The sequence below is a fragment of the Acanthopagrus latus genome, chromosome 20 (assembly GCF_904848185.1).
Source record: "Acanthopagrus latus isolate v.2019 chromosome 20, fAcaLat1.1, whole genome shotgun sequence".
NCBI lineage: Eukaryota > Metazoa > Chordata > Actinopteri > Spariformes > Sparidae > Acanthopagrus > Acanthopagrus latus.
In genome coordinates this window covers 7662882-7688787 of record NC_051058.1, presented here as the reverse complement: position 1 = coordinate 7688787, position 25906 = coordinate 7662882, and the positions used below count along the sequence as shown (strand labels likewise).

General features: G+C 42.1%; 1 protein-coding gene across 1 annotated transcript in view; it reads right to left on the bottom strand.

The window, feature by feature from the left end:
- The window catches only part of snx29 (sorting nexin 29), a 140419-nt gene that overhangs the window by 23091 nt on the left and 91422 nt on the right, over positions 1-25906 (bottom strand). The window contains exons 18-19 of the mRNA XM_037081641.1: positions 25725-25806; positions 433-573 (exon numbers count right to left, since the gene is read on the bottom strand). Of these exons, the coding sequence (XP_036937536.1) occupies positions 433-573; positions 25725-25806 (223 nt within the window). The remainder of the gene's footprint in view (positions 1-432; positions 574-25724; positions 25807-25906) is intronic.

The following is a 25906-nucleotide window of genomic DNA, read 5'->3' as shown; positions in this document are numbered from 1 at the left end:
GTTCTACGAGGAACTACTAAGGTAAGTGAGTCATGGGGACCTGGAGCAGCAATTGTCCGTCACTGGTTTGGTCTGCGTGTCAGCAACATAGAAAGAGACGAGGCAGTGGTGTTTGACCCCATCCGATAACCACTGTATTTGACTATTCACTAAAACCCCTGGCATTTATAAGTACAATCAGAGCTTGGCAAACAAAACTAGGCACAGCAAGTCTTACAAGCTTCGGATTCTTCCACATGTGAGCCGAGTTAAAGCAAACACAGCACCTAAAGTGTTTGGAAAGCTGTGTTTCTTTCAAGTGTTTTCAAAACCAAAAACACAAGAGACAAAGTGTGAAGAATGCCTTGACCATGTGCTTTAAAAGAAGCTGCAAGAGACAGAGAAAGACCAACAATCGGTCACACAAACAGCAAATTATTACATTTAACTCACCTTGTTCCCTATGGCTTTCTTGGGTGGGAAGTTGAAGGTGTCCACCTGTGGAAACTGAGTCCTCAGGTGGTTGTGGAGCTCCCTGAACTCAGTGTAACGTCTGTATACATTCCACTCATTGTCCAGGATACGGATGTAGACCTGAGGACAAGAAAGACACATATTCGTCATCATCGTCATCATCATAAGAAGAAGAAGAAGAAGAACAAGCAGCAGTGGTGTGTCGTGACTTCACAAAATCACTCATTGCTTAAATCTCTATTCAAATGCAGCACTGCAGAGACAAACTGAGCGCCCGTATGCTGAGTTATTCCAGTAAACCAGCACCAAGGCTTTGCCTCCCTATAAGAAACAGACTAAACCAGGACTCCATAATCTCACATTCAAATGGATAAGAAAAAAAAAAACATTTTTCATTAAGCCCTTACTGTGCCTTACAACACAGAATATAAATGAGATGGGTGAAAGAATGACTTCCTCTCATCTTTATAAATGTACATTTTCACTTACATACTGCAACACATAAGAGGGAAAGAGTCTGTCTATAGGCATGACTGTGCTGCCACCATTTCCACGCACCATTAGCTGCTTTATTCAGACTCACGGAAGATAGAGAGAGCTGGGAGAGAGGGAAAGATGAGCCTATTACAAGAAAGAGAGGGAGAAACGGAGCGGGAGATGGGTTCCATTTTCACAGTAAAAAAACACTGAGACAAAAGGGAGAGCAGAGCAGCTTTTGAGAATTCAATTTCAAAATGCCCAACCACAAAAAATACAGACCTGACTCAGGTACTGAAAACAGAAATTGATTTAAAAATCGACCAAACGTACCCAGGCACAGCTCCCCCCTACCAGGCAAATATGAGGTAAATAAAAAAGGCAAAAACATTAGAACTGTGCCACACTGTCGAACTGCACGTTCCTTCCTGAGCTTCATCATTATCAGCAAACATGAAAAGTCAAGAAAGTAGAATGGATCGGAGGGGACTGGAGTGGAGTGCGTAAACACGAGAGGCCACAGTCTGAAAGCATAGTGGTCAAAAATGAAATGGAAATGTTGCATGAGACAATTCAAGATTGACGCCCCTCTCACACAAGTGAGTGTCCAGACGTAAGAGAGAAAGTGAGCAATGTTTGAAAGCTCTCTGCAGCAGCTCTACAGCTCTTTCTGTCACTCTGTTGGTCAGTCAACAAACATTTCTTTACCCGTTCATAGCCACCCTAACAGGCTGAAATATGCATGGAGGTCAAGTGTGTGTGTGTGTTTTGTGTGTGCGTTCATGCCAACAAGCTAAAAGGGGGTGCTGCAGTGGCCAAGTGTGAATCGTCAATTTTTTGCAAAGGTTGGTCACAAGCCAAAGCACAGCTGATATACTGTTCATGTCAACTGACCAATTGACAGAAGCAGGCGTGGCAGTAGGAGTGGCCTATGACATCCTTGGTGGGTCCACCCGAGCATTGGTCCACAAAGCCATGTGTGCAGCACTATAAATAGCCTGTCATTAGTTAGGACATGAAGCACAGTTCATAAAAGACATCTGATGTCATCTAACGCCCTTTTCAAAAGTGCAGACAACGAACTGTCAGAGCTGCAGCACAGGAACTCCGCCACATTTTGTGTTTTGATGGACACGGGGCAGATGAGTAATGACAGTTTATTTTTCGCTTGGAGATGGTTGCTCCTTTACTAAGAGATCTTTTGTCAGCATGTGCAGTCTGGGTTACATGGTAAACATGAAAAAAGAAATGTGACATTGTGGACAGCCATTAAGAGGAGACAGGCAGCTGAAGCTCTGTTAGCTGTCCTAAATGTCCACCGCGCTAATACATCAGCATCAGTGACAGACACGTCTAGACACTGTTAATGTAATAAAAAGAGATCAGAAAAAAGAAACTTCACAGTATAGGGCGAATAAATGATCTAAAAGCATGTACCATCATTGAAATGGACATCTAGTGAGTAAGTGGGAGGTGAGAAAGAATACCCTGGTTTTTAGTTTTCAAATCGTGTGCTGGCTTCTCAATGTATCCTCACAGAATAGTAGAAAAATAAGCACCAGGAATAGGATTTATATATAATGTCACACTATAGACACACTGTAACCATGATCCAGCTCAGTTAGCAACATGTGCAAATTAATTGCACCTAAGGCAGCTACAGTATGCTGACCTTTTTCATTTTATACATATTTTAATCTTTTATTAGTCCAGCACTTTAAACAGTCTGTCTTAGGATGTGCGCAACAACTATTGATGCATTGTTTATGTAATGGTACAAACATATATTTCATATACTGAATGAAAACGTCTTTCTGCTCTAAAGACAAAGAAATCAAATCAGCTCCTATGAAAGACACACTCGCTGTGGAAGACAAAAACATACCGCGTGAGGTGAAAGCTTCAGGCGCACGGTGGGAAATGATTGCAGTTTGGCACACATTGCACTGAGGCTACTTCTTCATGGTTACAGCTGTTAAATCCAAACCCGCATACACAGAGATACACCGTTTTTAGATTTAATGCGACTGACATTGTGAAATAGCTCCTTTTAAATCCAGAGCTTCGCTATGAATCATGGGGCTCTGTCGTATGCTCAAAGCAGTGCACAGCGCAACGCAGGTGTTATTGCTAGCTCACGCCAGCACAGTTGTCATTTTCAAGGTTAGCCCCCACGTTGTGTAAATAGCAAATGTATTTGCACCTCCTTGTGCACCCCTGGGCATGTTGGTCTAAAAAGGAGGCGCAGTCAGGCACATTGATGGCACATTGTCATATTGAGGCAGCAGAAAGCGACAGCAACCGTAGACCAACAAATAGCTGGTCTGAAGTCAGAGGCGCAGTCTGTTTTTCTGTATTTAAAGAGCGCAGTAAGCTGCACCTACACAGGCGGGTTCACACCGTGCATACGCACTGATTTTATGATTTGAAAGGCTGCTTTCTTTGATATTAAACATTTCAGTGCACACAATAACATCACAATAACAACTATCGTGGCACATTTAATCAGCAAAACTAACAGCTGTAGTTACAAACTCTCCAAAGGAAATAGAACTGAACTTTTAGTTCTGAAATACACATGTTTAGACAAGATTTATCAGGACAGCTGCTTTACGCTGATTGAATTCTCCCCACTCGTCCCACCAGTTAATGATCAGGTGATATTTTTGATGACCTGCACCTCCTGATCCATGTACTGAGATCCACAGTGACACACAGCAGCGCTCCTCCTCCTCCTCCTCCTCCTCCTCCTCCTCCTCCTCCTCCTCAGTTAAATAACAGTGTATTTTCTCACATGGAGTCAAACAGAGTTGTTGATGGGACAGATGTTTGTGACATGGCTGGGAAGAGGATCCAGGAGTCGACGACTACATTTCTGTGCCTGGCGCGCCTGGCTCTTGGTGGGAATGGGTGATGACACTCAGATTGGTTTAATTTATCTTCTGTCCAAAACACACACGACTAATAGAGTCTAAATATCCACCACTTAACTTACAAAATGTACTTGGACATGCCGTAAATGCACTAGTGCCTGGACTGTAGGTAAAGTGATATGGGGGCCTGTGATGTTTTCAACTTTTTCTCAGTATCAAAGTGATATCAAAGTGATAGTTTTCAGTACATCCATGTTACCACTGCAAACAGGAAGTACAAGTAGATAATTTGGTATACTTTTTGTGGTGTCAGCTTTCTTTTTCATCTGGGGGAGTTCACAGTGACAGACATCTCATAGTTACTTGTATGAAAAGCAGCTGCTCCAAAGGAAAGATGGGGAATCTAGTAAATGACAGTAGTTGTTGACAAGATTGAAGGAGACTAGGCTGCTAATGGAGTGGAGACCTGTCATCTCAGCACTCTGTGTCTGACCTACAGAAGCACATCTAAGTTTCTCCCCACTTCTTTTTATGCAAGTTAAGAGAAGGACTTGGTGTGGTCTTTGGCTGTGTGTGTGTGTGTGTGTGTGTGTGTGTGCACTATGCTTTCTTGTTGCTTCTTCTATAGCTGACTAAACTGGGCCATCAGGCAATATCCAGGACATATCACAGCATCTTTGGCTTTATTTTGGAATTCTGTGTACACAGATATTTTGAGCACTTGGATAAAGAAGAAATTAAAGTTCTGGCATTTTCGGCTTTTGATGGATGACTAACTAAAAACAAAAAAACGGCCAACGTCACCAAGTGACAGTACAGGTAGATACATTTTTCACATATCACCTTGATTAAATTTTCATAATTCTCAACTTAAGCCGACACTTATAGTGTTACATCTATTTATAAAAATCATTCTAACATTTTGATCACCTTCATAATCTCACATGCGCTTTGTACAAAAACACATGGAAGATGAATTTAAGGACGTACACATCTCCCTGCTGTGCATGTGTGCAGGTGAAATATCTACCTTTTCCATTGCTGAGTAAACAAGCTGCTCTCAGAGGAAAATAAGGTCCCCAGAACACTGTTTGAAGCTAGAGAGGTGGCAGGGTCCGCCACATACAAACAAAGTAAAACAGTATGAAACTGTGTTGTCCTTTAAGGTCAGTTTGTTTATTAGGTTTATTCAGTCACAAAAATTGAGTTTGATTACAATAAAATTCTTTCCTTTCTGATTAAAATTTCTTCCCCAAAACTACATAGTGCACCTTTAACTTCTGACATGAACCACTTCAAAGATAAATTGTAGCTTGAGTCAAACTGATTAATCCTCATCAGAATTCTACATAAGCCATAATGAATATACTGCACATCCTGCTTCAAAGACCAGACTTCTCACTGTATGAACCAGCCACATGTAGCCTCTCGGGTCTGAATACACATTAGGCGCTGCATTAACAAAGATGTGATGATAGAGCGGGCCCCACAGTGTCTGTAGTTTCTCAGACATCGAACAGCTCCACACACATGGCAGTATTAGCACAGCGAGCTTAATCCACTTTACACCGTTTCATTGGCATACTTATTTATGGCAACATATTAGCCTCTGCACACAGCTACCAGCTCTCTCCTCCTGACTAATCACAAATCGTCTTTCATTATCTCTGACAAAAATCTTGGCATCATCCAAACTGCAGCATTCCTGGATATCTGAGCGCCCGTGCTTTGATATCTCAAATGAAAGCCGTCTTCAAACGGGGGACGGGGGGCTCTAATCATGGTTCAGAGGGACCTTGTGGAATAAAGGGTTGATGGGTTTTGGCTGTTGTTGAAAGCTCCACAGTGATGGACACAGTACTATTGTCAGTATTTAAACAGCTTATGAGAATATCTGAGAAAGGATAATATGTGTGATGAAGATATAACCCCAATGGTCGATATAAGAAGGAAAATCCACGTTTGGTTACTGAAGTATCATCAGTTTAAGATGCTGCGAAAGGTTTTCCTTGCAGCCAAGTGCTGTAATTCTCCAGTATACTGATTTTTCTCCCTAAAAAAAATAGACTCACCCAGTTCAGGTGCTCAGCTCAATGCATTCAGCTTCACATTCAGACACCCACATTGTAGCAAAGTGAAGGTCAAGAATAAGAGTAAGTGCTGCTCCTTAGTCCTTATGTTACAATTTCTTATTGAGTAACAGCATCTTTCATCTATTCAGACCAATGTAGGTGCACAGAGTTGTCCCTGCCTCTTGCACGATGGATTTCTCACTCTATGATACTAAACATCACAGCAGGAAAGAAGTCTAGTACAATTACCCATGTATTATGTGACTGAAACGTGGCCTGTGTAGACAGTGGGATTGATTCAAGTATAAAACATACCACACAAACCAAACAGGCAACTAAATGCTTCCTGTGTAGACATGCTGTAAATGTTTCCATTTTGTGGTTTATATCTTAACGTATCTTGTTTTACTTTTCATGTCCTCTCTTTTTTGGTTTTCCACGCATTTTTCTGTGTACACCTGTGTTCCGTTAATTAATCATTCCTGTGTTTACCCCTCAGACTTTGTTGGTTTGTCTGTGTCTCCTGTGCCTGTTCTCCAATCCTTGTGTGTTCCTTGAGTTTGTGATTCGTTCCCCGTAGTTTTCTGGTTTGTCCACAGTTTCATTCCTTGGACTTTCCTTTGCCTGCTTTTTGTTGCTTGTTTTTTGGATTTTGGACATGATTTACCAGCATAAAAGATTTTTTTTTTTTTTACTTGGCTGCCTCTTTTGGGTCCCTTTTTGTGTAAACTGTTTTAGTTCACTCAAAAAGTAGGCAAAGGAAAGTCCAAGGAAAAAACTAAAGCAAAATACAAAAACTGAGGACAAACCAGAAAGCCAAGGGGAACAAATCAGGGACACACGAGGACCGGGAAACAGGTGCAGGAGACACAGATGAACCAACACAGGCTTACATAAAGATACAAAATTAATTTATGGAACATAGGTGTACACAGAAAAAAAGGCAGGAAAACAGACAAAGAGAGGATGTGAAAAGTAAAACAAGACACATAAGGATATAAATGACAAAATGAAACAGGAAATGACCAAACCATTTGCACAGTTTGCTTGTGCAAGTGTTCGAATCGACGATTCCCCAAACTCTCTTGACTGCACAACCTTGTAAATTGCTCACTTCAGTGTGATGTCAGCCACCTGTTGGGGAGAAGCTGCAATGTTCATTTGAGATTCGAGATTCGATCAGTGGTTCCACTCCACTCGTTCAAGAGCATCAATCACAAAGGTCTCACCCAACAGTAAAAAATACATTTCACACCGCGGAAATCCTGTTGTCAGAAACCGCAGAGGTAAAGAAAATCAATTAAGCATTGTAAGAAGTCGAGTAGTCGGTGGCCCAGAACAATTCAATAATGTTAACAATGCAATGACAGCTGTACCGTGAGAGAAGTAAACGAGAATCGAAATTAAATGAAATCAAAAATCTCTCTAAAGCAAATGGCTGGTCCATATCTTGATATCTTGGAGGCAAAGGTGTATAGGGGGATGGGACAGTTATGGAGCTCATAATGAAATTCACCTTGCACTGGTTGGTGTTGCAATGGAGGATGGGACCTGTGTAAAGACTTTAAGTCAGCTGTCTGAGTCAGAGAGAAAAAAACAATGGTATACATTGTGGGCTACAAGTTCTAATGCCAAAAATATGGCAAAATCAAAAAAATAAGTTGTTGAACCTCTCGATAAATTCATTAGCCATTATGATAGACTTGATTTCATGGCGAATAGAAGATTACATTTGCATAACTGTAAATTAGTTTTTGTTAGCATACTTTTTTCAGGGGATTTTCATATAATTCAGAGGAGACATATTGTGTCAATTTTCAGCCCATGTTCATAATTTCATTTTGGGTTAATACTGAAATAGGTTTACACGCTCTAATGCTCGAAAAACAAATCCATTTTCTCATAGTGTTCAGTGCTGCAGCACTGTATTCCCCCTCTGTTAGCTCACGCAATCTCACATGAATTCTTCTTTGCCAAACTATGCATACATTACACAAATATGCGACACTGTGATGTAGTGTGATGTCAAGTAGTCACAAAATTAAAGGCGGGACTGCCAACGAGGTTTCCATCACTTCAGGGGGAGTGTTTTCTGTGGGAGAGAGGAAGTGTAGGTGTTGACTTTGAACTTTTGAACTTTTAAGAACTTTCATGCACACTAAAACCTAGATACAACATCTAAGTGTAGGAAAGAAATGATAAAATGCAATATGCCTCCTTTAAATGTCAAGTTCATTCAAAATAAGGCACTGATTTTTCAGACAACATGTGTCTTTGTGCTGCGAAGAAAGGTCAGACAGCTAAAACTGTTCTTTCAACTCGCGAGACAGGTCTGAACCGCAGAGAAAACATCTGAGCAAGGGGAAGTCGGCCAACGCAGCAAGTTGTCTTAAATCATTTGTACGTGCCGCCTCATAACAGACGTGATCATACGAGAGGTTCTTCAATGAGGCCAACTCTTTCAGACCCTTTTGTCTTGAAATACTAATTCATGTGGATCAGTGCTGACATTTAAGATGAAACATAACTGAGCAGGAACAGGACTATGACTCTTAGCTGAGGCTAAACATACATGTGCATATAAATGATAAAGACACAGAGGAAAGAAAATGGCCAACAGATATCAAATGAAGAATTTAAATCAGTTCCTCAGTCGAGAGTTTGTGCATATGTGTGTTATCTTTTGTACAGCAGCGATAATTCATTTTAACAATTGATTAGTGGAGATCGTACTCTCAGTTATCTAATCATATTAACAGTGACACTGTAATAAAAGCTGTGCTCTGCCTAGCTGGAAAAAAGCCCAGCGTGTCTTTTCATTTATTCATTAAGACCCCCATTAGCAGACACCTCAGCATCTGCAGGCCGAGGTCTGCATACACACATCCACAATGGTGCATGATTCAAAGTAACTAATTACATGTCTGAAATGTGTGAAAATGCTCCAGAAACACACATGAAGCTCAGGAGCAATCTTATCCAGACAGACACAGCGTAGTGTGCAGGGGGGGGGGGGGGTGTTACTTGCATACCATGAAATAACTTCAGAAAGAAAAGATCTGAAGAAGGAAGTCTGTGAGTGGATAATTGCAGCTTCTTCTTTGCTTGACATTCAACTGGATCTTTAGCCTTAGGGTATTCCCGACAAGCAGGTGGAACCCGGAGTAGTCGTGAGCCACAACTGAGAACCGCAGAGAGTGCAGATGATAATGATGTCTCTCTCCCTGCTGTATCTCTCTGTGAAGACCCTGGTCTGTTGTTCCTCTGTCTGACAGGCGGGCTAACTGTAGGAGTTCCTGTGTGCAAACCCATTTCCAGCACCGCAGGAGAGCCACACAGAGAGCCCCCTCGCTCACTTCACAGTTGGAAGGCTATGCAAGGCACAGTAATAAGATGGCTGACGTCTTCTCTGACCAATGAGCGATACTGCCAAACGGACTGGTGCCTGGAGCAAGCAAATAAAATCAGTTCAGTCCATCCGCTTCTGAGCTGTTACAGCAAGTCCTGGTCGACTTAAAAGAAATGCAACACCGGTTGGAGGTGTTGATCCGACCAGAAGGAGGCGAGAGCGACAACAAATTACGGGAAGAAATTAGCGGGTATTCATTGCAGCCCATTAAAATACGATTAGAACAGCGGGGAGAAAATGAAAGAGAAAAGCTCTGGAGCCCAAAAGAGACATAAGAGGTTGTCTTCAAAAGGTGTGTTGAATGTGTTTTTTAGTAGCTGAAGGAAAATGAGCAAGAAAAAGAAGAAAAAGCGAGCCAAGTCCAACCAACGCAGAGCCAGCGGAGCCTCATGTCATCCTCCTCCCTCTTCACAGATCATTGTAGGCCAACACATTTGCCCAATTAGGCAGAAAATAGAATCCATTTGGAGGTTTGGAGAGAGGAGATGGTAGCAAAGGACCACAGGATATAAAGACGTGATTGTATGTGTGCCTGCAACCCCCATCGCAGGCAAGCATGGTACTTTTAAGCCGTTCTAATGGAGGGGCTCTAGGGCTGGTAAACGTTAGTTAGTCGCTCAGTCCTCTTCTTTATCCAGAATAAAATATCTCAACAACTACCTGATTCATTGCTGTGAAATGTTGTACTGGCACCGACGGCCGAGGGTTTGGGAGCTAACTATGACACTTGTGTCTCCAGATCGTGTCAGCCGAAGGACATTTGTTGTATTTGATTCCCAGTCCCTCTCTCTCTACTGTACCACATATCTACTAAAGGCATTCAAATCATGAATGACTAGAGCTGAAGGAGCTCTTCTAATTGATTTAAAAAGCAATACACTAAGACAACTGAGAGAAAGTCTAGAATGATAGAGGCAAAACAAAGAAAAACTAAGACAAAGACAAAGAGTAGAGAGGGTGATTACTACCTTGACTGCAGTAAGGATGTTTATTTTAGAGCTCTGCCGCTCCTGACATCCAACAGAATTAGAGACTGTGAGGAGAAGAGCTAGAGGATGCAGATGAACAAGAGACAAGAGGGGGGAGGAGGAGGAGGGAGGTGGAGGACTGTTGTTGAAGGTGTGGCGGAGGAGGAACTAAAGACATCCAAGACAAGGGGCAACAACAGTTAAACCCAGGCAGGATGTTAGATCTGGGTTTTGGGAATATTGTCTAATGATGAAAATAGCCTCAGAGATGTTTATGTGGTTGTATATCGAACGGCCAGCAGCCACAAATGCAACATTGTCACCAGCACAAAATGCAGAAGCTGACCTGGCTTTCCTTATGGCATATGCCCATATATGGGCAGAGTCAGAATAATCTGTTGCAAAAATTCAACATCAGTGTTATTCTTTCCCCCTCTATGTATCACTGATATCACCAATATATATTATATCAAAAATATATATATTTGCTCTCTTCTTGCGTATCGGGCAGTGCTGTCACGTACGTTTTCAGCACGAGGACAACTCATGCAAACAACACAAACACAAACAACAATGTAGGGAGGAGAGAGATGCGCATTTTTTAGCTGGAAATACAGTTATTATTTTGAGTTTGTGTCCACTAAAGATGAGGATATTAAAGTCCGTTGTACACTCTGTGCTGGCAACAAAGTACTATCAAGCTTCAAAAACACGACGTCAAATTTGAAGAAACATTTGGAGTCGCAGCACAGCACAGTTACGTTTACAGAGCAAGTCCCACCAGGTGGTGTTAAGCAGAGAGCTGCGAGCAAAGCCATGGCCTCGACCTGTGCAGGAGGTCCCCCACCACCCAAACAACAAAAGCTAGACTTCGGTGCAAAACGAGTACGTGAGGGAGAATGAAGAAGTTGGTCGGGCGGCATGTTGTAGAGGAAATGCTGCACTTAAACGCAGTTGATTCGCCCTCGTTTCGTGCCATAATAAACAAGATCCCTACTTCTATCGATGCCTTGCTTGGCGTTACTGTTAAAAATGCACTTCCAATAAAGTTAGTATTGGCAAAACCAGTGGTGGCGGGGATGTTGTCGAAGTTACTAAGGAGTGATCAGTAATCAGATTACTTTTTCAAGGTAACTGAGACAACACTGTCTGTGGGGCTAAAGCCCCAGATGTTTTGCACTCCTAGCGACACCCCTGGTTGAACCTGCACAGAAACAAAAGAGAAAAGTGAGAGGAAAGAGTCTGGCATTTGGCAGTTTGGCATTTAGCTACTGTAGCTGTGTATTTATGTTGCAAAGCAAAATACAGTTATCACTTTTAAAGGTGTGTGTTTTTTTCATATTGCATTTTAATGGCCTGTTTAAAGCAATGATATACCAACAGTTGGCACAATGAGTGCTGATGATACTTCATGCTGACAGATAAAGGAGTGCTGGTAAAACAGTACATGTTTTGAATTCCTCAGATATAACCATGCACTGTTGTAAGCAGAGCGGATAGCATGCAGAAGATTAAAGAATGCTCATTACAACCATAAGATACTTGAGACTTGACTTGGACTTGCAAAAATGACTTGTGAGCATCTCTGTTGTCTGTCTGTCTGTCTGTCTGAGTATTGAGTAATTAAGTAATTGATAAATGAGTCATTAGGTTATTCGACTACTCAAAAGGAATCATTCAACTGATCGTTAGGTGCAGAGCTAGCATTATGTCAAGAGAGGCTCAGGGTTGACTGTCTGACGATGCTGCTGGTTATCCAGGACGAGGCCTCAGTAGTGTCGAGCGTGAAGCAGTTTGGGCAGGCAGCTCTTGAGAAAGCTGCAAGCGGCAATATGGCAAAAAAAAATCTTTCTGAACAGGCACGTTTTGAGCGAGCACACCACTAGTGTATGATTAGAAATGAACGACTGATTGAAGTCCACAAAGAAATCAACAAGCAAAACAACTTCTAGCATCATTGTGGCAGCATGATGAAGCAACGGGTGGCAAAATAATCCAGACAACATTGTTCTGTTGCTCAGCGGAAGCGGGTGAAAGCCACAGAGCCGTTACACCAAACACCAAAAGACTACTGTGTGTCCTTTTGATTAACTCGATTCATGGATTCTGCAACGATGCAGGGAATATAACAGCTCCCCTCCCTCTTCGCACATCCACATAACTACTCCCCATCTCCCAATAAAAGTCGAGATATTTATTCCAGCAGATAAAATAAAGGTGTTCACCTTTGGTGTGTCCTACTCCCTCTGTCTCTGTTTGGGGGATGTTGATGGAGGTTTATGGGGTTGAGGTGAGCTCTTAAATGCAGAGGGCAAAAATAAGACTTTCCCTCAAATCTGCCTCACCAATTACATTAACCTTGACTTGTGTCCTACGGCAAGAAAACTCACCAGGAAGAAGAAACTGATGGTAAATAAGGATCTAGACCTGTGTTCTTCAACTGATCAAAAGATAGACGGAAAGGCAATTTCAATAAGTTATTTAACAAGCCACCCTTGTATGGTGGGAAAATAGTCCTAGAACTGGGAATATGTGGTGCATACACTTCTGCACTGCTGACATTAGTGTGTGAATTATCAACAACAGTAGCTTTGGGTTTTCTTTGAAATGTAATAACTGAAACCAAAAGAGAACAATAGGGGAGGGATGTTATGAACTACCTCTCCGGTCTTAAACTCTTCTCCATCTCTGTCTTAAACTCTATGATGCTATCATAGTAGTGGCCCTGGCACTCCAACTATAAATGATTTTGACCCAAGAACGAAAATATAGTCGTATTTATGCTTTTAAACAAAAAACAAAAGTTTGGTTCTGGTATATTAAATATAATAGCGGAAGAAGCGGAAGAGGGGCAGATACAGCAGGCCTGTGAATAAGTCTCAACACTGGTGGCAGGAACATATTCAGGACCACACTGGGCCTGCTGGACGGAGATTGAATCCCACCAATGTAAAATACAGCTTTGAAGGCCCATCTGTAAAAACAGCTCTTTCTTTTTTCTTCTCTTCCTAACACAGAACAGCCATCAATACCCGGGACACTGTAAGCTTTTTATCACTCGAGGACTCAGCACAAGTTCTCTAAGACCCGCGGGTGGTTACCAGATATGAGCACTCAACGTCTAAGTTGGAGGCTACCTTGGAAAAAACTATCCGACGCCGCAGCGGGGGGAAAAAGGGACAAGCAGCAGTTCTTATCTGCGTCTTTCATCGCAATTGCTTCCCTCATTCTGTTCTCTTCACCTCCCACTCCCTTCTCCTGTCAGCTCCCTCCCTCCCATTCCTCCCATTCCTCCTCCTCCTCGTGTGTCCTCCCTTAAACACTTGACTAAAAACTCAGTCACAGTGGGGGGACTCTTCCTCTCTACCCCTCTTTCATGTGAATGAATGAGTCACTGACAAGTCCTGAAAACTGGCTTTGAGCGTAGTAAGGAAGCCAGTGAGCAAATGATTGAAGGTGAGGGCGGGGAGTGGAGCATGTAGAGCAAAGTAGACCTGAAGGAGGCTGCAAGAGAGAGAGGAGGGGAACGAGGAGTGATGGGGAAAATGAAGCATGAGCGGGAGAGGCAGACAATTAGAGAAGCAAAACAAAATGGGTAAATATAAATTGGGAGTAACAAGGGAGAGGGAGCAGAGAGCAGAGCAGGGAGAGGAGAGGAGGGGAGGATGACTGACGATTTATGTTCCAGCCAAAGATCTAATCACACGTCTTGAGGCTAAAACAGAGATCATCACTCTGCCTTCTGACTCCCTCGAAGGGACAAACACCGTCACCAGCCAAATCCTGATTCCGCAACCCTATCCCCGCCACAGGGAGAGAACAAAGTCCCCGCGCCCCACCCCTCACATCCTATTTCCACCTGTTAACACCTCACCTTTGAAGTTTTTTTATTGGAGGGCAGCTCGCTGATGAAGTGACACAGCGGGACTTCGCATCCGCTCTGGCTGCTGGGCGCCCATCAAGCGACCGCACAGCTCAGAGTGTTTTTCTGCGCTAAGTTAAAAATACAGATGATGTACGCGGGAGGGGGGCAAAAAAGATGCAGCATGATGAAACAGACTGCAGCACTCATCAGTAGAGTCACACCTGAACTCAATATACGGGTTTGAGGGAAAGTGCAGAAAAATAAAAAAGAATCTTCTGGACACCACTGCTCCGAATGATGGGCTGTTCAGGGATTCAGAGATTTGTAATGTAGGATTTTGCTGTGGCTGTGTTAGGAAGCTGTCGTTATATGGCAATTTTAGAGGTTGTGTGTTTGGTGCAGTGCAGTCTAACATTATAAACATACAGTAGGGCAAAATAGGGCTTGGCATTATATGGTAAAAAAAAAAAAAAAAAGAAAAGTCATGTTGCTATTAGTTTGACAGAAATAAAGGATGTGATATGATTAGAGAATGATGGGAATTATCATTTTTAACATTTTTGACATTTTTCACTGAAAAAGATCCTGATGATGTGACATTTGTTGTGGTCTCTGCTGAACAAACATGTTTACATACATCTAGAAAAGAAGATTGAACACTTCAACCATCAAACAATTGCCGGTGATTGCAATTTGGATACTCAATATCATTATTAACTGCGCAACCCTAATTAAACACCAGCAATCAGAGATGGGCACAAATATATCAAAAAGTATGTTGTGAAAATAAAATACAAATTACTGGTAGGAGAAAATGTATTTAATTAAAATACAACATTATAATTCAAAAGAATACAAAAAGATATTCTCTGCAAACTTAAAATGATTTAGTTTAAGCCATTAAGTCACCACAATGTTAGTTGGATTTAGTTGGGACAGTTGTTTAATAAGAATAATCAATGCTCCGCAATTAAAATGATATATCATTATTTTGTGTTATTTACTTTTGTGTTTACTTCATCTGTACTTTTAACTCCTTTTGTAGCCAACTTGGATTTTGCATCAAATATTGATCACGTCAGTGGTTAAAACTATTCAAAATGTCCAACATGTTTGATACATCACTGATGATTAACCAGTGTGGCAGCTGGAGACACTGCTCAGAATTTGCATCCCTAATTGTACGATTACCATTTCTAATTTTGGTTGGATAAAGTCTAAATTTGTTTTAATTCATTATTATCATTTGATACATTTGATAAAAAGACCTTTTTCACAGTTCCATCGACATAATTTTCTCATTTTATAGAGACACATTTCAAATTTAAAAGAATGTTTCTCATATCAAATTGTGGTTTTTACAAGATTGTTATGACAAATCATCAATTTATCTTTGTTAAATCACAACACATTCTCATAACCCTAACCCTAATGTATAATTAGGACAAATTGGTTTATTATTATCACGACAAACTTCCATTGTCCTAGAAGCAAAACTATCCGGGCCTAAAAAGTGGAGTGCTAGAAACATTTGTAATGATGTAATTTGAGGTTCAATTAAGTTTCATTTAATGCTTGAGGTGAGACACAGTCGGAAGATTCTTTTATCCATCCACCCGTCGTTAAAATCCTTAAACTACACCCCCTGATCATGTACTGGGCCGTGGGAGGCCTGAAACCTAGCCTGATGACAGTGTCACCCACTGTCAGCCTTATACAGCCTGAAGAGACCATTTTTTTGACAAACGTTATTCTTGAGTAATGCCAATGTGTTTTGTGAGTTCACAGTGACGGTGCCACCAAGTTCTTATCAGTTCATCCTCGAGTCAATGTGAATGTACTGAATTCAAGAAACTCCCTCAATGTGTTACTGAGATATCATGTTCAAAAGAATGGGCCTGATGTAAGGACGAACATGGATGAGCAACCTGAAAACATTGTGCCCATGGCCACGGCTGTTGCTGCTGAATTTCAGTTACATTTTGGATTTAGAAAAGAGGTGAAATGAAGGTTTATTGTGTTTTACTGAATTATACTGTACAGGTGTTGCTATAATTGTGTTCTCCCCCTCGAGCCAATAGATCAACATTTCGAGGCCTGCCGCTGCCAACACATGCCCATCAACAGTTGCGCAGCTTGTTAAAGTGCCATTGAACAAGACACTGAACCACAACCTCCCTATTGTGAATCACTCTGTATAAGAGCGCTGACTTAAGTGCCTAAAATGGAAATGTAATGTAAATTACGCTGATGCTTGAAGTTGATGCGGTGCCCGCGCTGCAGTGTGAAAGCAACAGTAAAAGCAGCCTCTGTGCCTTCCCGAGGGTGTTTAATCTCTGACTGATAGAAGTAAGACCAAGACAACGATCGTAATTATCATCATCATCATTGTAAAACATTCGTCATTACCATCATCAACGTAATAGTTATCTCCCTCTGTCACCAGCCAGCCATTATTATAACCATTATCCCTCACGTGCACGTCCGCACACACACACAGGACCGCCGGCATTACAGGCATTTAAAAAAAAGGCACATCTATAAATGCAACACGCGCACACTCAAAAGTTCACATTAATACATATGGATGTATTATCACCATGCGTCGGAGCCGCTGGCTAATCAGAGCGACTCACACCGAGCAGGCCCTGGATGTAAAGCTCTCCGCCTCGGTGGCCACAAGTCTCTCGAGCTAACCTGGCTATAGCCAATGGCTAATATAGAAATTAAAGGTGTCAACACATTTCCCACATTGCATTTCTCTAGGGGCCTCCAGACCATTGCAGGCAGCGGTGCACACTTCTGAACGAGTGTCAGCGAGGACGTCTCAATTATTCATTGAGTGGCTGATTTATGTGGTTTCATACGGTGCATATTAAAGGCTTTGGGAGGCACGGGGAAGAGGAAGATGGTTTATGTAACTGCTATTAATTGGGGCCTTCTATCACTCTTTCTCCTGGAGTACACACAAACAGCCACCGTTAAAGGTACTGTACTATGCATGAAGACACGCATATGCAGAAAGGGTAACACAAAGGCACTTCTGAAAAATGCAGTGGACGCGAGCGCTCTTCACCCGCAGTATCTCTTAAACCTGCTGTATGGAAATAGAACAAAGGTGTGAAGGACAGATAGAGGAAAAGAACGAGAAAGAGAAAAAGTGAGAGTTGCCATTATACAGCCTCGTTAGCATAATGGAAAACGGTGAGAAGTTTGCAGTGAGCCCCCTGACTTTGTGTGGAATCTATAGGCTCAGCTTTTTGCTGATCAAAGGGAATTGCTCATTTGGAATATATGCACACATCTCTATTAAATGTATATGTAAAACAGCTGGTGAGTCGGGGATCAGATGTTCTCAACAGTTGCGTGCAGCTATTTGTATATACTGTAATATCCATACTCTTCATTCACGCTGCATTCCATACTCTTGGTATTTAGATGTTTGGGCGGGCATGGATGGACGTACAGGTACATGCAGATTTGAACAAAATAGGTTTTTGTGGCGAGTGTTTTCTCATTTTCCCCCCGTGGATAAAATACACACAGGATAAAAAGGCGACGAGGAAAAGGTGTTAGTCTCATTAGGGGGCAGTGGCGTGAGGATGCATTTGTGATTCATTGCTGTTGTCGAACTGCTGTGGAAGTGGGAGCTTCCCACCCATTACTGCCCTGAAACTCATCATGAGGAGCAACCCTCCTGAACTCATCTATGAATGGAAAGTGATTGGGAGAAGACTGACAAAAGAGTGAGAGAGAGGAAATACAAGACAGAAAAGACAAGACTGATTAACAAAAAAAAAAAAAAGAACTCAAGGCAGATAATAGAAAAAAGGAGAGTAAAAGGAGATGGAGGATGGGGGGAGAGAGGCGGAGAGATGGATGATGAGGGGCTGAATCCATGAAATTGGCAATAAACACGGCAAGCTTATTGGGCCAAAACTCTTAAATACAATTTTGTATCATTGCTAACTGAACAGAAGAATAAGATGAAGATGACTGATTATGTGTTGGTTTGGGGGTTCTGTAATTAAATAAAAGTTGTGAAAGGTTCAGCCCCTATATCACTGGCATCATGTAGGCAGTGTGCATGGAGAGTAGCTACTAACAAGGTCATAAAGCGCCTGCTGTCCCAGCTTCACCCTCTTCTGTCGTAAACTGAGGTGCGAAGATGTTTCTCATGAACTTTTATTTACTCTGCCCTAATTCAGCAGAGTGAAACTGCATTTACTGCATGCGACTTGTGAAATTATCCAGACGCCCAATCAGAGCATACCGCTCCAGATTATAGTCAACAAGAAGTCACAATGATATTTGCCTCTTCTTTGTCAGCAAACAAAACTTTATCATAGCTCGACAGCATCAAAGAGTATATCCCTCCCGCTGCTGCAGCGCCGCAGGTATGACACCCAGTAATCAACGACCTGAAAGCTCCCATCAGACAGCAGCGCAGCAGTCAGTGTCTCAGCAGGACCACCCCAGAGAGTCTGACGAGAAAAATGTAAAGTACCCTGAGCTAAATAAGTTGATTCAGAGTTAAAGCTTTTATGTTGTATATAAACATGAGGGAACTTTAGCAACAATCCTAGAACTTAAAGGTCCCACACTGTAGAAACTTAGATTTCCCTCTTTTTTCAGGATAAAGCAGGTCTAGGTACCCTGATAAATGTTTGGTAAAATAACACTTTAAATGGTGACTACTGGTGAGATTTTGAAAAAAAAAAAAAAAAAAAATCAGAATCAGAATCTAAGACATGAGACAAACTAGTGTAGAAGTTGACACTGCTGCTTGAGAATATCCAACATCCAACCTAAAACTAACTTCACCCTGGTTCAATGAGCCGCCTGTTGCAACAGGATGACAAGGATTTCAGTCAGTTTAAACGGTCACTTGTTGAAATTATACAAATAGCATTAATGACAATAACAATCATTTTCAAGACAATTTAGGGTGTAGAGCTTTCACTGTGTGCAACTTTAATTCGCCATTCGCCCATGATATCAAACCTACAAAAATCTTCCCTTTGCAGATTGCATATAGGGGAAACACTGGTCAAAGTATCAAAACGCTACATCCGCAGAGAAATATGTTCAAAAATAACCTTCAAACGAACCATCAGGATTTCTGTATGGTTGTGATGTCACAACTACACAGCCACTGCCCTCAACCACGGCCCCAGAAAAGCTGTTACAAAAAACAAGCAAAGCAAACAGAGTAACAAGAGTCACATTTCACTTCTTACACGGCAAGAATGCAATCATGGCGGAGCATTTGCTGTCAAAGCATAAAGCAAAAGCAGCTAATTTTCATTATTTCGGATTCAAGCTAAATGCCAACAAGGAATCTGATGATGTTAATGAGAGAGAAGGAGTTGGATTACCTTACTGAGAAGTTGGAGGTGTGCAGCCTGTTGCCTGCAGCTCTTATTTCAAACCGATCTGCTGTCAACAAATGCCAAAAAGGACCATTGTCTTGCTCTGTAAATTCCTTTTTGATGTACAATAGCTGTAAGTGCTAAACTCACTACACCCTACTTCATGACAAAAGTCAACTCACATTTCAGCAGCTGAATGTTTTTAATGTGAAGTCAGCATGAGCAGTAAATCAACACAGCGCTCCACAGATAGTGGACATCTTTTCTTGTATAAAAAAAAAAAAGCCTGGTTATTAGTTGGTGGAATATTTCGTCACCGCGGCAACCTTAATATGCAGTAAAGCAAAGAAAATTGGAAATTTAAGCCTTGGAGAAAAGTGTGCCATGAAGTCAGGTACAGTAAGTCAGTGCCAAATAAGCTGATGTAATGAGCTTTCTTTAAAAACCAATAAACTCAATCTCATGGTGGTGTTAAAGGAAAAAGGGTCACCAAAGACAACATCACGTGGGAAGACTGAATGTCTGCACAAGTGTATTTTGTGCTGATCTTATGAAGCAGATGTTGTGCTTTTTCACTGGAGAAGTGTAAACAGTGACCTGCTAGCAGCGCTAAAGAGGATCAAGAAAGCACCAGACGTATACTGTGGCTACCAGAACTCTGCACGAATTGTCATCTAACAAGTGGTGAAATGTTTGAGTCTTGATCAAAGCTGAGTCAACTGATGTTGCCATCCTCACATCCACATACCTCTCCTGCAGTTCACAGCTCTCGTTCCCGGGTGACCTTTATCTGACTGGCTTATTGCACACACAAATCCACACATCCGCAGATCCTGATAACATACAACAAGCCAGCACCTCATTTATTGAGAAATGGAAGAGTTCCTCATCAGCTTCTGACTGATGCTCTTTTCGCAGCACAATGCTGGGCTAAAATACACAGGTGATGGAAACACAGACACTCCTGCACACACCAAATGACTCCTCGTGTTCGGTGTCGGCGTGAAAACGATTCTTCCTTCCCTCCTCTCATGATAGCCTCTATTGTTGGTATTGTGTGGGAGGGAGACACTGATTTGCTGCGGACGGTATAATTCTTTCATTATGAGTTCAGAAGGGAAAAAGAGGCACAGCGAGGGATGGAGCAATGGAGGGATGAATGCCCAGAGGGACGGCGTGCCACGAAGAGTAAAACCTCACTGATAATGGAGCAAATCAATCTCTTTGCTTTCCATCTCTGTCTGTCTCTCGTCATCCATCCACGGGCCTCGCTGAGCTTTGGACGGAAGTCATTTCGGAAAGCTCTGAGAGAAAAGTAGCTCTGAGCAAATGCAAAGAGAGAAAATGGAGTACAAGCCGTTTAAGCGGCGCCATGATGCCGCGCAATCTGGCAGAGGGGGGGCGACGGAAAAGGAGGCTGAAAAAGACGGGCAAAGAGAACAGAGGGATGAAGCGAGAGGGGAAGAGAAGTCAGCAAGAAGCAGACATTAAGGGACACATTATGAGAGCTGGTGGTTAGATCAGCCCATCTTCCTCTTCGCGCGGGTTAGGCAGCAGTGTAGAGCTGTTAGTGTGCTTATTTTCAACCACAAGGTTGCTGTGACCTAACTTAGGCTCCAGCTTCGAAAAATCCCACTCACTCTCCGAGCCTCCCAAAACCCTCTCTCTGGGTTCAGCTATGGCTCATTGCTCTCATCATTGGTTCAATTTTGTAGTCATATGCGAGTGTGTGTGTGTGTGTGTGCGCGCGCACGCGCGTGCATGTGTGTGCGTACGTGTGTGTGTGTGTCAGAATGAGAAAAATACTGAGAAAAAAAGTCCATGCTCCCGCTTGAGGGTATTTTAAAGAGAACCCTGCCTGCTCCCCCATGACACTCTCCGGTCTTTAAGACTGTTGGCTCAGTGTTCAATCACCACAACCACCTCACCTTAACAACAATGACTCCAGTCACCTTGGCCATCCATTAGCCTGTCTAAGAACAAAGGCTGTTTCCATAGGGAGCCATTAGACGAATATAGCTCTGGGAAGGGAAGTATCCAATACACCAGATGGGCTGCGCTTTATATCCGCTCCAGGGCTGGACAGCAGTCTCACAGAGACCGTCGTCGAGAGGGAGAAATTAGGCTGAATCTGTGCAACACATGGAAAATGTTCAGGTTCAATTGCTGGACCCCATCCATTTATGCAGAACTGCAGGTGGACACTGATTATTGCCCAAAGCATAGCAGAAATCTGCACACTCTGATGTGTTTCACGTAGTTTGGATCAAACTATTATCATCTTTTATTCATTTGAAAACTGCAGGGTTTCCTCAGGTAAAATATTACAGTATCTATCCACTCTCAAGAACACATCGACTTCTTTTATTGTTTGCTGATGGGAAATCTGTACCTTCATGCTCTGGTTTGAGCCTCTCCTATATTACCAATTCTTTAAGTCACAAAGTTAAAGGGTAACTCCACCCATTTTACACATTGAAGTGTGTTTACAGGTCTCGGAGAGTACATATGTAGAGTGCATATGTAGAAAAAGTAGAATGAAGCCTTTAGTGGCCCCAGTGGAAGCCTCATATAATCTGATAAACTGCCTCCAGTGATGTCACTCACTGGGTAAGTTGCATTGTGGGTAATGTAGGCACCACCCTTTTCCACAATACAATATGTCCCTGCTCCTTCTGTCAAACTGAATATTGAAAAACTAAGATTATATAACATTCATATGCATAAACATGTTTAAAGGTGCGATATGTAAGAGTTTTAGTTAAAAAAAAACAATTAAAACATTTTAAATATCAACATAATTTGAGGATAAACACTTTTGAAATAATGTTATGGCATAATGTAATGTTAAGACCTCCTCCTCCTGACAATGCTAACCCCCCTATGAAATTTACAAAATGTAAAATGCAAGCCTTCAAAAACAATCCAAGCACACATATATCTAAAATAGTCAATGCATCACAACCAGCAGGTCTGCATCAGGGTCATGTCAGCAGTGATCTGCAGACTTACATTGCATTAAACCAATGAGTTGAGTGAATGATGGTTCCCTATCAATGTGCAAGCCTATCGATCAAAAAACGAGGAAGTGATACGTTTTCAATACAAGGTAGAGAAGGTGGGAAGAGAAAGGGTGAAGATTTTTAGTCATTTTCTCAACTTGGCTCACTTTGCAGAGGGTGAGCAGGAACGTATATTTTGAGAGGGGCACAGAGGCACAGCATGTTAAAAGTGTTATTCATCAAAATGCAGGTTTTCATCCTTAGAGAGGGATGTAGTGTGGAACTGCCTTTGGGTAAGTGTTGCTAAGTGATCAAGGATCACAGGGTATTCATTTAGATTTTACTCAGAACATCAGATGATTAGCTCAACTCAAACGTAATGGTACTTCATGAGAGGCACAAACTGGGGCTGTTCAGCAATACGCAGTGAAAGTGCCACATCACTCTGTAATGAATCCTCCAAAACTATGCTTTTGTGACAGTACCATCACAATCCACTCACCTTTAAGTCCTCCTGCATAAATAAACGTGCAAATTGCAGGGAACAAGTCACTTTGCAAACACTGTGCTGCAATTTCAAAGTAAGCTGCTTCCCACAGGGGCATTTTACTGCTGCCAATGCCTGAAAATTCGAAAATCATCTTCATCACACATTTTGAGAAACGGACAGATATTTTTATCAAAGCATCTGCTTTTCAATACACTACACCAAAGTTCCAAGCAGGCAGGTTTAAAGATTTAAGAGACACAAACAAGTGGAATTAATACAACGCATCTCATTTGCCACTGACAAGATTCTGTCCTGTCGGGAGGATGTTGATGATATAACACGAAAAAGGTGTCAGGGAGCTCTCAGCTCGAAACCCTGAGTTGTGAATTTACATCTATTATTTATAAGTTGAGCCGGGCTGAGTGCCGTGGTCAGCCAGTTCTGACTATCAGTTAGAGCTGAAGATGTGTCACCTGTCTCTTCCAGTCCCATATGGTTTCCCCTCACTAACGTTACAGCTGTACCTCCGGCTACAGAGCAGATAACAGCACAGTGTGTATGCGTGTGAGATAGTGTGTGTGTGTGTGTGTGATATTCTGTCTCTCAAGTGGTTCTGTACAGCACGAAGAAGTGTGTCTACTGTACCTGCTCTTGCACACGTTTCTATGTGTGTGTGTGTCTGTGTGTGTCTGTGTGTTGTGTATGTACGTATACCACCAAGTGACCATTATATTTGTGTCTGTACAACGATGGACATGTGATTATTCATGTGTGTTAGTGCGACAGGCTGTCTGCATGTGTGCCACTCTGTCAGTCTCACCAAACTGAACCAGGGGACTGAATGTCTGAGTGTGTGGTTGTTTTGTGTGTGTGTGTGTGTGTGTGTGTGTGTGTGTGTGTGTGTGTGTGTGTGTGTGTGTGTGTGTGTGTGTGTGTGCGTGCGTGCGTGCGCGCTTCTGTCTCATGGGGGGAACCGGTGGACGGCTGCAGCGAGAGAGCTGAGGTGTAACTCCTTGTTAATGTGACAGACACAGTGAAACAGTCACAGAGGGAATGAGCCGCCGTTGTCTACTTTGCTCGATAACTTGACAGATAGAAGAAAAAGCAGCAGTTTGGTTTGTTAAGCCGCACTCGAGTTCAGTTCTCAACACACCTGACTAAGATAAGCGCCTGTCGCAGAGCTCAGGTACCACTATTTTGATTAAGTGCAGCTGTGCCATCATCATTGGCGTAAATGCCAATGATAAGACTTGACTACAAACTTAGAAATGGCACAGACTGTAGTGGGAAGTGCCGTCATTATTTGGGGATTGATTTTGGTCTAGAAAGGTTTCGTAGAGATGCCAGTCAGAGATAAGGGACACAGCTATGGTGGAGGGGTGACAACACAAAAAAGTCACTTTAAAGTTCTTCTTCTGTGATAAAGATCACTGAAAAGGAGCCTTAAACATACAATCTTAGAAATGTTCGAGAAGATTCTTTTCTCAGCTGAAAAGCGTTCCGTCCATTTCTTTCACATGACAGGAGGCATACAGCATATCTTAGCCAGTCTTCGGAAAACAAGGAACAAGGGCAGCACACAGCAAGAACGATCACAACAGTATAGCAGTAACTATAAAAACAACAATGTGACCATCCACACTGATGAATGATAACATTCTGGAAACAGCGGCGCCAAGCAGGTACTGTGTGTTCCAACTGTGTCTACAGACTAGGAAAATTGATATTTATGGCCTGTCACTGCTGTATGAAAACCCCCAGAAGGATATGGTTTACAAAATTCTTCCCAGGTGTGAGTGAGGTGAATCCAACACTCTTTTAGGATGGTTGTCATGTTTTGAAGATGATTTTTTCATTCATACTTTTGGCTGAGTTAACAAACGATCTCTTTCTAGTTATTGTTATATTTAACCTTCTTGGTGTGGCCCTTAAGAGTCAAAAGCTATCCTAGCAGCTTGAGCTAAGCACTAACATTAGCATGCTGACATGAAAAAATGTTAGCATGATGTTCATCATCATACTTTAGTGTGTTGGCATGCTAGCATTTGCTAATAAACAACTGGCAATCAATCCAACAGTTTAAGAGGCAAATTTACTTAAGAACACACTTTGACCACATTGTGATGTTAGCTAAATCAAGAGGATTCATCCCCTGGGACCACGGATAACTGCACACATTTCACCGCAATTTTTGCTGAGATATTTTCTCTTGTTGAGACAGATTTTCAAACAAAAGTGTTGGTGCTGACAGACCAGCAGACCAATACTGGCATCCCTTGAGCTACCCTGCTAGCTGGGTTAACAATAGGTTTGTCCCTGCTGATTAAAAAAAACACTAGCCAGCAAAGAGTTGAGAGGCAAAAACAAGCCTAGAGTGCAACAATGTTAATAAACACTGAATATGAGGCATTCATACAAACTTGGATTAATGCATAATTATTTCAGAGCTGGCTCATTCGTTTCCTCGCTCTTGTGCCTTAATTAACTTGTAACACCATCCCTCCGTTGTTTTGCTTAAGTCAAGCAAATTGATCACAAAAACTTCTCCCTTAACACTCACTTACTCTTCATTTTCCTCAGCTTCTTTATCCTCTTGGGAGGTTATCACACAAATCGCAACAGCATAAATATGGCCATTTGTTTGTGAGCAATATGTCCCTTTTTGATGACTGTACTTGCAAGTTTTGCCTGGTAACCAGAGGACACGACTCAGACAGAGAGATATAACAGTCGCTGAATGTACCTGATAGACGTGGTAGGCGTTGGCAGCTCTGCCCTGCAGGAACACAGAGGGGATCCACACGTTGATAAGAGCGCGATGAGCCCTGAGTGACACAAACAACATACCGTCCTCACTACCATCGTCATTATCATCATCATTATCATTATCACTGGCAGCAGCAACATCAACAGTTAGTCAGCAGT